Consider the following 14,346-nt stretch of genomic DNA (forward strand, 5'->3'; position numbering starts at 1 on the left):
ACGAATTTCCCTTTTTTGGGATCAAAAACTGTTAAAGATGAAAGACAGAAGGACAATCCCGATATTTGGTTTCAACCGCCTTCTCTTTTACATCCCATTTAATGGACTCACTACACACACAGCGTGCGAAGGTCACGATTTGCCTATCAGAGTCACTGTTGCTGTCATTTGCATCTGTGCTGGCAGACTAAAAATAATGGGAACACAGCAAGCTTTCAGCCACAGAGAGTGCTGTTTGTTTGGCTAGTCCAGTTAGGAGGCGGGAAGGAGCAGCAACAGCAGAAGGGAAGGAAAAGAAGCAGAGACATAATAGGGAGTAAGCCATCAAGCCGAGGGAGGGAGACATGCATGCAGAGCACCGAGTGAGTATGTGTTGTTTCTAACTGTGAGGTAGGAGGAGGAGGAGAGGGAGGGAAGGAAGGGGTGCTTCCTCTTTAGTTTGAGCTTCTGATGTATCCCATCAACCCCAGACCGTCAACAGGAAACCTTGGTATAAAAAGCTGCATTGCAGGGGGAATCCTCCTAAGTGTCTCTCAGCCACAGCATGACCAGGACCGAGAGCCCGAGAGAGTGGACTTAATAAAACAATGCCAAGCTTAATCGTCGAACCACCCAACACACAGCGCTTCATCATGGACAGAGATGACAGGAACAGAAACAAAAACATGTGAGTGAAACTTTTGATTTTAACGCTGAGCTGGAGTTTTCAGTACATGTGCTGACTTGGAGCTTGACGAAAAAATCTCGAGCTGTTTAATAGCAAATAGTGTGCTGACATAAAAAAATATGTTAAAAATACTTCATACTATCTCTGAAAATAGCTATACGCCTTATATAACGGCACGAGTCACTGTCTTTTCTAAACACCAGCACTCCTAACATTCTTTGACACATTCGTTGGAAGCTAATCGAACAGCAATAAATGCAGCAGGGATATATTCATATATTTTTTATTCCCTACACAGTGGAAAGAACTTTATGTGCCGACTCCAGTGCATGTTCTCTCACTCCTCCAGCTCTGAGAGGTAAGGAGACTTATGGAGTGTTTTGCATACATTTCAGTTTTAAAATAGCCAGCCTGCGCCTATGATTTCCATCTATGGCATCATTGAAAGGATTCAAATGATCCTGAGACACCATGTTTGCTTTGGCACAGCACGCACACCAACCCGGCATATCCCAGGGTTCAGCATTTTTGTCTGAATTCGATAAGCCCATCTGCTATGCTTTCTTTATGAGTGTGCTTCTGTGTGACTCGCACCCTTTACAGCTTCGCTTTGCTCAAATTTGATTCTGTTAAGTAATCCAACTTGCATTCTCTTCCAGCAGGCTAAGTTTAGAAGATACCCAACAATGGTCACAGTCACTGGAAAAGCTTCTCGAGTCTAAATGTAGGTTCCTTTTTCCCCCGAGAGTGAGAATGCTGCTAAAACAATATTGTGTTTGTAAGAATGAGAGTTTGGGCAGACTGATTTGGGTTTTTTTCTCTTTTTTTGTTTTAAATAAAAGCTGAAAGCGGGCTTGTTTTATTTGCTTCACCTCAGATGGACTGGCTACTTTTCGCAACTTTCTCAAGTCCGAATACAGCGACGAGAACATTGAGTTCTGGCTCACGTGTGAGGACTACAAAAAGATCAAGTCTTCATTCCGAATGTCCTCAAGAGCCAAGAAGATTTATGAGCAGTTCATTAAAGCAGAATCGCCTAAAGAGGTAACTTCAGAGTCACACACAGACACCGTTTCCCTTACATACTGATGTCTTTATATGTGAGTGCAGGCAGTCCTCTGAAGGAGGAGAGAAGTGCCAGCTGAAATGTTGAATCTAACATCTTTTGCTCTTGGCTCAAACCCCCTCATTCCTATCTTTGCGCTTCATTCCAGATCAACATCGACTATCACACCCGAGAGCAGATCAAAAGGAACGTCAAGACTCCCACCATGCACTGCTTTGACGACGCTCAGAAGATCGTTTACGGGTTGATGGAAAGAGACTCGTACCCGCGGTTCCTCCGCTCGGACATTTATAGAACTCTTCTGGAGAGCCTCGCCGCCGACGCCACGAAGGGATGAAAGCACGGCCAGAGGAGGGGAGAGAAAGGACATAAAACCCATAACTGGAATGTTTGAGCTCCTTCAGGTGGAAGGACTGACGACAAAGAAGGAAGAAGGGCCGACCGGCGTAGCACACGCGTCCAGAGGCCTTGTTCCTCAGTGTCCAGAATCAGCCCTCAAGCCCCATCACGGAAGTATCTCCCCCCCGACTCCCTGCCGCCTCACACTTAGCATCACACACCTGAGGACTATGTAAGAATAAGAAGCACAAGCAGCTTTCTCGATATCAAGCACGTAGTGTGCGTTTTCGCACTGGATCATGAGTTTGTGTGCGCGCTTTTGACAGTGAATGAATCAGCGGGCTGGTTGGCTCTCGGTCTGACTGTAGAGCTGCGTAAGCAAATCATTCAGTAGACGCCCTTTGGCCTTCTTTGGAGACGTGTTTCCTATGCAGATAAGGATAGAGGATGTAACATGCCACGGTCACACTTGAGAAACTGTGTGTATGACTGTGTGCACGCGTGTTTTTGAGAGAAAGAGGGAAAGAGAGCAGCATTTTAGACGTAGTGTTTTTAACTGCCACTGATTCAGAATAAGCTGTCACGAAAAGAGCCGTCCAGTTACGGGATGACAGCACTACGGAAGACAACAAATCTATAGATTTAATACTGATAGGCCATTATCAGTAAAAGCATACAGAAGGCCACTTAGCTCACTTAGCGAGAGCCACTCATGGACACTTTCTGTTTTTTTAAATAATGTAGATTGCACCGATATGGGGTTTGAAAAACTGATGATTTAAAAAAAATGTTTTAATTTAAGCTGCCTATAGGGGTTATTTTGTGCCAATATTTAATATCCTTTAGGGTTGTTTTGAAACTACAAAAAGTAAAAATAGTTTGTTTCAATAAAAATAACTATTACTGATATAGTTTTGTGATTGCGAGAAGCCTAATCATGTATATTTTTTGTGTGGGATCTGAACTTGCCGTTTCTAGCCGCTGTCGTCTAGCCTAATGACGCAGCACGTAAAGACTAAAATCTAAGCAGAGTCCTTACAACGCTGAAATGTCATGAGTTGTGATTTTGTTTATTAAAGTTTTCTGGCGTGGAATGATTATAGAACTAGGATGTCTCACACTGCATGACGGGATGTCAAAACTCCTTTAATACCATGAGAATAGGCCTGATTGCTGATGTCCAAAGCGCACTGTGTGAATGTACTCTTGGGGAGCTGATAGTTAAGTTAACTTAAAAAGTTAAATGTTGTGTTATTTATTTTTCATTGTCACTATTTGAGTACAAAGTTTGCTGCAGTGTTTAAGTACTTGTTAAACTTGTTAGTGATTTGAATTACATTAAATTATTACATTAAACCACATTTACATTATTTTAATTGCCTACCTGCAACTAAGTGAACTTTTCAGTGTTGTGCACCACCCTGCGGTGTAGGTTCTTCTCACTCACAATGTCACTTTTAGAATTCTGATTACAGTTTTGTGGTCTATTTAAAGAAGGCTTCAAGACGTGAAACAGTTCTTAACGCGTTTCATTCAAAAAGAAATGGGATGTTTGCATGTGGTCGTGGGTTTTGTGTTATAACAGACATATGCAAACATTCGCATGCAACCATATATGCATGGGAATGTATGTACCGAAGTACAGATTAAGCGCATTCACTTAACAAAATCCTTTCAAAGATCACAACGAGTGTTAACTTCAAGTTTTAATTTCAGTTTGTGAAATGACATTAGAAAAAAATACCCTTAAGATATCGGACCAATATATTGAGTTCTAGCAGTTTCCTGCTATCCTCTTTTATTAATCAGTGAAAGGCATCTGGTGTCTTGAAAATTAAGCCCGTAACAGATACGTGCTCTTTCAGAAACAGGAAGGCACGAACTTCCAGTTTCTTGTGAAATCAGACATTGTGAGAAATGAGATTTTCTCTGCCTGACTTTGTACCTTCTCTGTTCCTTCCTGGAATGTAGTGCAGCTGAACAGGCGTCACTGGAGCAGATTAACAAGGCTCACACAGGCTGAAGATGTGGCATGATATTCACACAATACACAATAAAATACACAATAATTACAAACTTTTTTTTTTAAATTTTAAAGAATTCTGTGCCAAAATCGTAATTATTCAGTATCTTCACACCTCTGAGCTTGATGCACAGACTGTATAAAACGATAGTGTGAGCCACCTTGACGTAAGGCAGGCATTTAACATACTTAATTTTAGCTTTATGGCCATCACTATCTTGATTTTTTTTTTTACAACTAAAAGAGACCATAATAGGGTAAGAAGGTGAAGCCACACCCATAATAATGCAAACTTTAAGTTCTAATAAAATGTAAAGAGCTGAGCTGTAAAAAGTTTCCATGCAAGTGGATTGTTTGAAGGCAGTCCATAGACTGTAAATAAAAGACTGACACAGCGTGCAGGTATGATAAGTGAAACTAGATGACAAGTGGTTTTTAATGGCCCTGAGGAGGCAACTCTTCAGCTCCCTGTGACCACTGTAACTACTTTTCTGATTATTTAATGGTCTAATTAGCTTTTTTCTGATTTTCTGATTATAATATACAAAATTAACTTCATGTTTTATTGATTATGACTTGAGACTAGGGATGGGTACCGGTGTCCGGTGCCATGATGGCACCGGTTCTGACATAAACGGTAGTAACCAGACCGAAAAGCAGCGCACATTTCGGTGCTTTATTTCGGTGCTTTTTTTTTTACCTGAGCCAATTCTAGCCAATCATTTTACGTTTCCGAGGATAGTAGGCGGGGCCAGGTACGTACGTTCTTTCAGAGCAGAGCTACAGATTAAAAATGCCCAAGGCAAAGCGGTCAAAAGTCTGGCTGTACTTCACAGCAAAAGGTGCAAACTCAGCAGCCTGCAACAAGTGCTTTAAGCTGATACTGTGATACTGTCAAAGGAGGTAACACCTCGAATCTGATGAAACACCTGGCTACGCGCGTTTTTTTTAAAAGCCGAGAAATTTGCCGTGTTTGATAGCTTGCTGCGAGACCTCACACCGTGCACATCTACTGCGGGTGTGGTGCCTGTTATCGGACCTGGAGTTAGCAACATCCCCCCAAAAGAGTAGAGTCCTGGCCCCTAGCCCTGCCAGTGTAGCAGAAATGATGAGGATGATGATGGCAGCAGCAGCCGTTCTCCTCTGCGTGAGTAGCTTCATGTTGTTCGTGTGTAATTAACGTTGAGTAGGCTAACCACATTATCACATTAATGCATGTAAGGTGAACTAGCAAACACCGTCGTAGTTACATGGGGCTGTCTTCTTGTTTGATGGCAGATACTCCCTTCACCCTGGCCAAAAAGGCTAAAATGACCAAAGAAAGAGTGGAAAACAGTTAAACATGAGAGGTTTTTGGACAAACCCATATGTAAAAGATATATAAAAATCTTATAAAGTTTGTATCTGTCTTGTGTGAAACTTGTATGAAAAGCATACAAGAGTGAAAACAGATATAAGATCCCTTGAAAAATTATATAAATGAAACTTGTATGTTTTGGATACTTACTAAAACAATATATGAAAGTAATGAGAAAGTGGCCACTTTCATGAGTGAATCATATAAGCCTTAAATGATTCACTATATGAAGTAGGCCACATGTTATGCAAGTCTTGTATAAGTTTTTACTATTTCTTTTCCATATGGGAAGTTTGTGTTTTTTTCCATTGTTTAAGCACTACTTCCAGTCAAGAGTGATACCATATATGCCCTATAGCTGCAGAAAAGGCTAACATTGTTATCTTTTTACAAAAAAACAGCTAAACATGAGAGGTTTTTGGACAAAGTTTGTGTTCTCCATTCTTTAAGCACCGGTTTGAGCACCGTTTAAGCACCGGCACCGTTTCAAAAGTACCGGTTTGGCATCGGTATCGGATAAAACCTAAACGATACCCATCCCTACTTGAGACAATCCAAAAAGACCAAAATCTCATCAGGTTTTTTGATCGTTTTTAGTTACTGCAGAGCAAGATATCATATTATAGATTTCTACACAAATAAACTTTGTATAGAATTTTTTCTTTTTCCTTTTATTTAACTGGAGGATTTGTTGTCTGCTGGCTATTTGAAACCATCACGGTTTCAAGTATTTCCACACTGGAACCTATGTCAGTCTTTTCTATACAGCCTTATAAGCCAGCATCAAGTGGCCATTCAAGGACATGCAGCGCTTTATTTTTTCAGTCCTGGATTATTGTGTGGTACGTTTGCACCACTTAAAGGTGCAAAATCTAATGTTGGTATTGCCTTAGGTCAAGTTTATCTCTGTGTTTCATTCCTCCAAGGTCTAATGAACAGGCAGAAAAAAAAGACACAATGAGATTTCTTTAAACGCCACTGAGAGTAATGCATTATAAAGCTTACATGTGGCATGTTACCAAATTAGCCAGTGGAATTTAAATTATTCCCTGCTCTACAAAGTTTACAAAGTGACATTTAAAACACCTTTTTGGAGAGCAGTTGTACACTAATGCAGAGAAGGCCGCCAAAGCAATGCTAACTGTTTTGGTCTCCTTTGAACATGATCTGCATGCTTAAACACAAACAGCAACAGGGTTTGCGTGGTTGAGGACAGGACGCTTGTCAACACCACAGCGGGTGATTTGCTGTGGTACAGTCTTTGATTAAACTGCACCCCCATCAACACTGTTGTCAACTTAATTATGTGCTTGTTTCACAAATACACTGTTGGACTGGGCTCAGCTGGCAAAGTGCACCTTTATGTGGGCATGTCAACACTATAAGGACAATGCCTCACATTGGGGGGAATTTTTTTTTCCTGCAACGTGTTGCAAAAATATCTGTATTGTGCAGCATGTGTTAATGATTGCTTTTGACTTTAGACTGACATCATCGCTAAGGGTGCAGCCTTCATTTCTACACGCAGTGCATTTTGCATGCACTCTCTGTCTGACTTCCAAATACGGTACATGCCTGCCATTGGAGAGTACGAATTCATTACACAGCTTTGGCCATATCTTACATTTCACATCCAAAACACTACTGATCAGTGTTGTTTGTAGTTTCCAATAAAAGCACTGAAAAACAGCTAAATTACCCTACAGTGAAAATTTAATTTTGAAAATGTAGCTAAAAAATCTAAGTATTAATAAGTCTCACTGTAGCTGGGATTTCAGCTAAATACAGCACACAATAAAAAAAAAAGATTTTAAAGAAATTATCAAATGGGTAATGTAACTATTTAATGTGTTCTCATTAACTACAGCTAGTCACACAGTTCACACTGCAAATATTAGATTTCCCTGAATAAAAGAGTGCCACTCAGGTCAAGAGTAGTTGGTCAATAAGAGTGAAACAAGGCATATTACAGTCACAGTCACATCTGCATATATTATGGCTTTCATTGTGTTAGATATTGGTTGCTTTTGAGCCACAACTTTCATATCTCTTTAACTTGCTTGTTTGACATGACATATTTTCCAATATGCAAAACCATTGGCATGAAATTTGAAAACTTTGTTACCATATATTGTCCTCTTATCAGGTTTAGGATTTATTGGGAAACCTGTTACAAACAAGGTAAAAAAGAAATAAAAATTGACCATATCTACAAATGCTTGTGAATGCTGGCTGTTGGAGGACCGAAGAAAATAAGAAATCAGTCATTTCTTCATTAGTCTTAAGTGGACAAAAACCTTTGTACTGTAAAACCTCTGAGAGAAACCCTGCCAATATTTACTTGGAAGCATCAGGACTGTTTTCACTTAAATTAACAGTCACTTATATTTTTGCTACTGCATGTCCTAATATGCATTTGCTTAGAGTGCAATCTATACAGTACCACTGCTAAGGATTGCAGATGTGAGACAGCTTAGACTTCATACCAACAATTTTTTATATTTAGAATCAAAACTTAATACAACTTAATAAAAACTAATTTGCGTATTTTGCATTAAGCCAGAAATAAATGTAAGAGCTCTAAGTTGGCGGTGACGCCTCTGACTTAAGCCTCTAAGGGTTTTATACATGACTAGAAGAAAGATGCCATTTCTGTCAAACTGACTAAAGCGTTTCTTGTGTAAAGACACTAAAATTTAGCGTAAAGGCCAACCCACATTCTAGTAATAATAATAATAATGCATTGGATTTATATAGCGCTTTTCAAGGCACCCAAAGCGCTTTACAATGACATTATTCATTCACGCTCACATTCACACACTGGTGGAGGCAAGCTACAGTTGTAGCCACAGCTGCCCTGGGGCAGACTGACAGAAGCGAGGCTGCCATATCGCGCCATCGGCCCCTCTGGCCAACACCAGTAGGCGGTAGGGTAAAGTGTCTTGCCCAAGGACACAACGACCAGGACAGAGAGGCCGGGGATCAAACCAGCGACCTTCCGGTTACAGGTGCCCTTCCCAACCCCCTGAGCCACAGTCGCCCCGTACGACATCTTTTTAGAGGTGTTTAGACTACTGTGACTTATTGTGCCAATATAGTGCCTATAATCATACCCAAGATGGAATCGAAGAAAGCTCCAGAGTTACACGCTTTAACAAACAGCTTCAAGTTGAAGACAAAAAACTGGTGGTTTTCGGCTTCCTGTTAAGCTTGGCTAATCATCCTCATGTTTCAGCTTCATACTTTATGGTTATTACTGTGGTGTTGAGAGACACTTGATTGACTGAACAATTGAAGATGCAAAATAAAAGTCGTTATTAGGTGACATCATCTGCATATGTGGGTATTTATTGTAGATGCAGATTAGATTAGGTGTAGTTGACTTTTTACTCATTTGTCCTGACTCTGTACTGGCCTCCACTATATAAACGAACCGCTTTTGTGTTTATTTTATTGGTGCCACAATGAATTGTTGCTGGCTCTGTCTGCCTCTTGAGCAATATCATGTCCTCTTGTATTTCTTTCAGAGTTTTTATGGGTTAGTGCTGTCCTCTATGTTGTTGACGGCCCGTACTTCCCCCTGCACCCATGAAATTTGTCATCCTCTGCGGCCAGTGACCATCTACGACTTTTATGACTCAGAGACTTAAATGGGTTTGCATGATAAACAAATGAATAAATAATGACGATAAAATACAATGAGCACCTTTCCATAGTAGAATGTGCTGAAATTGGCATCCTCTGTCAGCCCACCTGACATAAAACCTTTTGAACCTTTGTGTAAGATGTGCCAGGACCTGAGTCTCAAGCCACCGAGTTAGCATGGAGGCAAATTTAGAGTAAAATGCTTGTGCTAATGAAACAGGCTACCAGTATGCACCACTGTTTATTTTTTCACTTGGACAAGATCACTGTTATGAGTAAGCCAGCAACCTGTACTTCCTGTTAATACGCCAAAACAACAACATAGCAGAATCAGTTGCCATGGAGAGGTTTTTGCTATCCCAGGGCCCAGCACTGACTAAGTACAATAGACAGTATATACTATTCTCATCTTAGCTTTGCTGATACAGAAAAATACAGGAAATAGGCGTCAGAGATAAGTGACAATGCAGAACCTTTCACTTTCACTTGTATACTCAAGTATACTCAAGAAGAAGCCTAAAGTTGGGGACTTCACATGACCATTACCTCTCCTTTCTGTTAATCTGATGGCATGTTAACCCGTCTTAATAAAAAGGTGCGACAATAGTCTTACTTTGTCAAACCAAATGCCAATAAAGTATTCAAATCAACCCAGCACAGGTCTGGCTGCACAAAGGATAGCACACATTGCTACATTATGTGTTCAGTGAGTACTCAGTGAGCATGCACTATGACCTCATGTGCCATTTTATGTACTTTCCATTCTTGGACTTCGAAACTTTTATGCATCTGTCTCTCAGAATCCACGAGGAACATTAACATAAAATTTACCTGTTTAAAAGACAGGATGACATCAGTGGGATTTAAGCCAGCAATATTACACATCCAATGTCTAAACAAGGGCATAGACAGACACTCACAGGATGCTCCGCAGATAACACACTCCACCAGTCATGCTACACAGGGCATTGCTGTCAGATGGGGGGGTTTTTGACCTTGTGATCTCTTGTGTCGCAGTACCCCAGTTCCACAGTACATACCCACATGGGTAAGCATACGGGAAATTCACTGGCTTTTCTTGGTACGAGCAGAAAGGATGGAAAGGTCGTGCCACCAGACATTTTCATGTAGTCTTTGACACAAGGATGCTAAACTCAATACCAAAGTAAGTCCAAGACCTTTTGTTTATTTCATGTCCATTTTACATCACGAAAATAGCCCGATGGTTTAGAAGGCTAATATTTGCTGATACTGGTGTTAGCTACACCCATAATCCCAAAGCAAATGCATTGTGTCCTGTGGAAATTAAAACACTTGTGCTACGTAACTCCAACGCTTGAATGATTGGTTCTCTGTTATTCTGTGGGCTTGTTAAAAGTCACCAAAGCGGAACTGGCTCTGCGGAGGCATCAGCCTGAAGAAAAAAAAACAAAACGATTTATCAATTCCTCATCTGAGATACCGAAGCAACCTCTTTAGATTACATAACTAGGAGAAATGGCAGTTACTTTTGAATAGTGCTCAACAATGTATGTATCAACATGCCCAATGAAGAATAAAGGAGAGTCTCTCATACAAATACATATCTATATATTTATCTATGTTTTCTTTGTGTGCTGATTCATGATAAATAGCCTGGAGTTTACTAATGATACCAATTTTTTAACGATTCAGTTCAATAATTAATCAGCTTCTCCTAGCAAGTAGGATTAAGCAGTATCAGGTGCTTCAGAGCAGACAAACTAGCTTTGAAATAAAGGTGATAGTAGCTTGTGTTAGTTTGCAGAATGTGTCTGCAGCTGCCCACTTGGGATTTTATCTTGTGTTTATGAGATGAATTTTAATGACAAGTAGCACACATTGCTGCTAAAATAGAAAGTCAATTTCTAAGCAAACACTATCCAAAGCTTTTCTTTAATTTATTTTTAGCACCTATTTGCTTTGGAACGAGTGCGTGTGAAGCAGCCAGAATGGCTCTTAGGGATTTTCCCCCCCCCCATGGTCTGGAGCAAATCTTTCGTTAAGGGTTTGGAGCTCCATGCTAACTTTAGGCACTTGGCTTGGTGCCGACAGCCATAAAGCACGAAAGAAAATCACCTGGAAGGGTTAATGAGTGCAGCTGTAAAGTCCAAACACAAAGAGGACAAACTCTGCAAACCGGTGCTGGGAATCACCTTCTTCTGCGTAAGTCCCCTTTGGACACAACTCGTGCCTTAATGGAAACTTGGCCCTGGGCTTCATCCACTTCTAGACAGACAGCTGCTTATACACTGTCTGCACATCATAATAAACATGTGAGGCGAACACCAATGTTTTCACCCTGCAGAGCTCCGAGCTGAGAGAGAAAGGAGGGAGGCCAGCGATTATCACAATAGTACACAGCAGGTGACGCAGTTGCAAATGCCGCCAGTACTGTGGGACAAAATGTGAGGATTCTTTACATACGTGCATCCCGTTCAATGGCAGAAACGTTCTTTTAGGCTTTCTGGGATGTGACGTCACTTTCAACTCAAGTTCCCAGAACAAGGGGTTCACGAAGTTGAACAGGTGACCTTTACAAGCAGACGTTTTTAAAACGTGATAGATGTTGTCCAGATGGTTGAACCAAGTGGACCATCACATTATTTTTGCACTTCTCCTACTTGATCGCTGCTCAGGCATATGTCATTACACAGAGTATTAATATTTATCAATGGAAGTTCTGCAGTATATTTTTATTCTTCCTTTACTTTTTCACAGAGCCGTGCAGGCAAACTGTACCTAAAATAGCATGACAACATTTTTATGACCGCAGTTTTGAATGGAAACAACAAGCGAGTGGAAAGATGGCAGGGTTAGTGCCACGTGAAGGTGGGGTGGGTTACTCTTTGACTGTATATAAAAACCGGGCCTGCAGGTTTAGCAAAACAGTTACTCATCTTCTTTATATGACACCTGGCTACTTGTGCCAAAATAGGGAAATCAACAGAATGCGTGTACAAGGATACGCCGGTTTAAACGTGACTGGCACGTTTGGTAACAAGAACACAATGTCCTTTCAATAATATCAGTAACGTAGTCAAAAACTAGCCCCTGAGAGCTAGAATAGCATTAGCTTACAGACTGGAGTTCTTTTCATAGAAACGGAGTATTTATTCTACGTGTAGCTAAATCTAATACACATCCAAAAATAGTTTGGTCCATTAATTACATATAGTTAAGTGAATTAACCCAATTAAGTCCATTTAAGAATTAGATGTTGCTAGCCCTATGATGCTAGCAACATCGCATTTTATTCTGGCTCAAAAATGAGCTCATATCAATTCGGTTTCCAGTGCTAGCTCACGGCTGATTGAAGAAAATGATAAAAAGACAAAAAGCAAAGTGTAAAAAAGATAGAAGAAAAAGAATACACTTAACCTAAGAGCAAACATTTAAATACTAGCTAGAAAATAAAATGTTAGCGGCTAAAGAGCTATATGGTTGCGTTACATGCATACATCCCACAGAGAACCTACAAGTGCAAATTAATGCTGATAACATTAACATTTACAAGTATTGTTTTTTTTGTTTTTTTTTGCTTAATAAAGGTATTAATTACTTGATAATATTTTAAGATGTTGTAATTGTGTAGATTTTAATTAAGTGGCATGCTCCATGGTTCAAAAACAAAGTCAACATAGTAAGACTTAAAACTTTTGGCCTCTATTGGTTTGATACAAACTCAATTCAATCTTCACAGACTTTCATGTTCAAATGGTCACATTTATATCAGAAACAAACATCTTGTAGAAACAGTGGTCTTTGCCCCTCATTTTCCTTTCCTGACATTTGTAAGGGAAGGCATTTTTATGTAAATTACACATTTAAATTGTTTTACACATTAAAGTTATGAATAATTAAGGCCTTAAGACTCTAGGTGACATGGATGCCATTTTTTTCTCACTGAGCAACAGTTCTAAAGAGTCTACCGTTTAGTTTTTCCAGTAAACAAGCCTGTGTCTTGCTAGTCATATCAGCATGCCAATCTTGTGTGTTAGTGGGCTCATGGTGGCTGTATCCATGTTTTATATAAAATCTAATCGAGTATCAGTGGAAGATTCCAGACAGGAAACTCAACATGATCAGTATCAGATACCTCATTCATACTTTGTAATCTCGTGTCTGATCAGTCAGCAACGTTATTCTTTCGTATTCATAGGGGTGCCTGAGAAAACTTTGATAAGTTGAACCTATCATATGTAACTGCTCATACCTTCATGCTAACATAATTGGGCTGCAGTGCCACTCAGATCTCCGCCTCTGGTGTTGAAAGTTTTTGGCTGTCTTCACTTTAATAAGATCTTATGTTTGAGCATGTGTTTGGTGAAGGCGGATCAGTTTCTTTAGCAGCAGCTTACTGCAGCTCAGATCCCTCTGAGAGCTCCCTCAAAAGGCACAGCCTTATCCACTAACCCTCCATAACCCTAACGCCTCCGCAACCCTCTGCTACAAATGGTCAGTTCCTTAACTGCTGTGTTTCTAACTGACTAAAACACACTTCAAGTAAAGCAGGTACTACTCTCCTCTGAAATAAGGTTACGCTTTAAAAACATGTAAACCTTTTTTGAGCTTTATAACAATACCTTAGGTAACCACCTAAGGTGTACTGGTGGCTTCAATTAAAGCTTTTTTATTAGGATAAGATGTGAGGAATAAAAACATTGTTCCCACATTTCTACCTAGAGAGGTAAGAGGATATTACATCATCACGTTTGTTCCAACTTGCCCATATCTAAGATGACATCAAGACAGGAGTCAGGATGCGAAGTGACTGATCCACACCCTCTATGAGTAATTAATTAAACATGAACACAGAAGGTAGTGTTTCAAGTAACAATGAATCACCTGTTTCATCTATTCATTTCAAAGTATATTTTGTTTTCAATTCGCCAATTACAGCCTTAAAGATATTGTGATTGTGTCTGGCTATAAACACAAGCGAGAAGAAGAAAAAGGAGAGAAAAGTTCCATTACTCCCCCAACACAACTTTATTTTAAGAACAGGGGCACTGAGTATGCCATATACGTCACGTCTTGACCTTACTCTTAAAAATGGAAGCCCGCAGGCAACTCAGGGAGGGAATGTTTATGCAGCGACAGCCTATCATTGCTCCGGGCTGAGAGTCACGGCGGGGCGAGCTGCTGTTTACTCAGGGAGAGCCAATCACATTACAGACGCGCCGTTCTAGTTCCGCCTTCGTGCGACGTATGATTCTGAGCTATAAAGT

The 14,346-nt window shown here is 40.2% G+C and overlaps 1 protein-coding gene across 2 annotated transcripts; it reads left to right on the plus strand.

Annotated features, from left to right (window-relative positions):
* Positions 1-152: 152 nt before the first annotated feature.
* LOC116334357 (regulator of G-protein signaling 21-like) lies at positions 153-3,442 on the plus strand. 2 transcript variants are annotated; one of them, XM_031757760.2, is made up of 6 exons: positions 220-362; positions 471-667; positions 966-1,025; positions 1,327-1,391; positions 1,545-1,711; positions 1,882-3,442. In XM_031757760.2, exons 2-6 carry the CDS (start codon positions 588-590, stop codon positions 2,068-2,070), a joined length of 561 nt encoding a protein of 186 aa, XP_031613620.1. In that variant the 5' UTR covers positions 220-362; positions 471-587; the 3' UTR covers positions 2,071-3,442. The 2 variants fall into 2 exon arrangements, with proteins under 2 accessions (XP_039456789.1, XP_031613620.1); XM_039600855.1 differs by having other exon boundaries at positions 153-667; positions 1,330-1,391.
* Positions 3,443-14,346: the final 10,904 nt, after the last annotated feature.

This window comes from Oreochromis aureus, linkage group 17 (genome assembly GCF_013358895.1).
Source record: "Oreochromis aureus strain Israel breed Guangdong linkage group 17, ZZ_aureus, whole genome shotgun sequence".
Lineage (NCBI taxonomy): Eukaryota > Metazoa > Chordata > Actinopteri > Cichliformes > Cichlidae > Oreochromis > Oreochromis aureus.

What these genes read in the sequence shown, in the direction of transcription:
- LOC116334357 (XM_031757760.2), top strand. Translation starts at nt 588, where the DNA reads ATGCCAAGCTTAATCGTCGAACCACCCAACACACAGCGCTTCATCATG. An exon ending in CACTCCTCCAGCTCTGAGAG is followed by an intron (nt 1,026 to 1,326) that starts GTAAGGAGACTT and finishes ATTCTCTTCCAG; the next exon opens with CAGGCTAAGTTTAGAAGATA. An exon ending in AAAGCTTCTCGAGTCTAAAT is followed by an intron (nt 1,392 to 1,544) that starts GTAGGTTCCTTT and finishes GCTTCACCTCAG; the next exon opens with ATGGACTGGCTACTTTTCGC.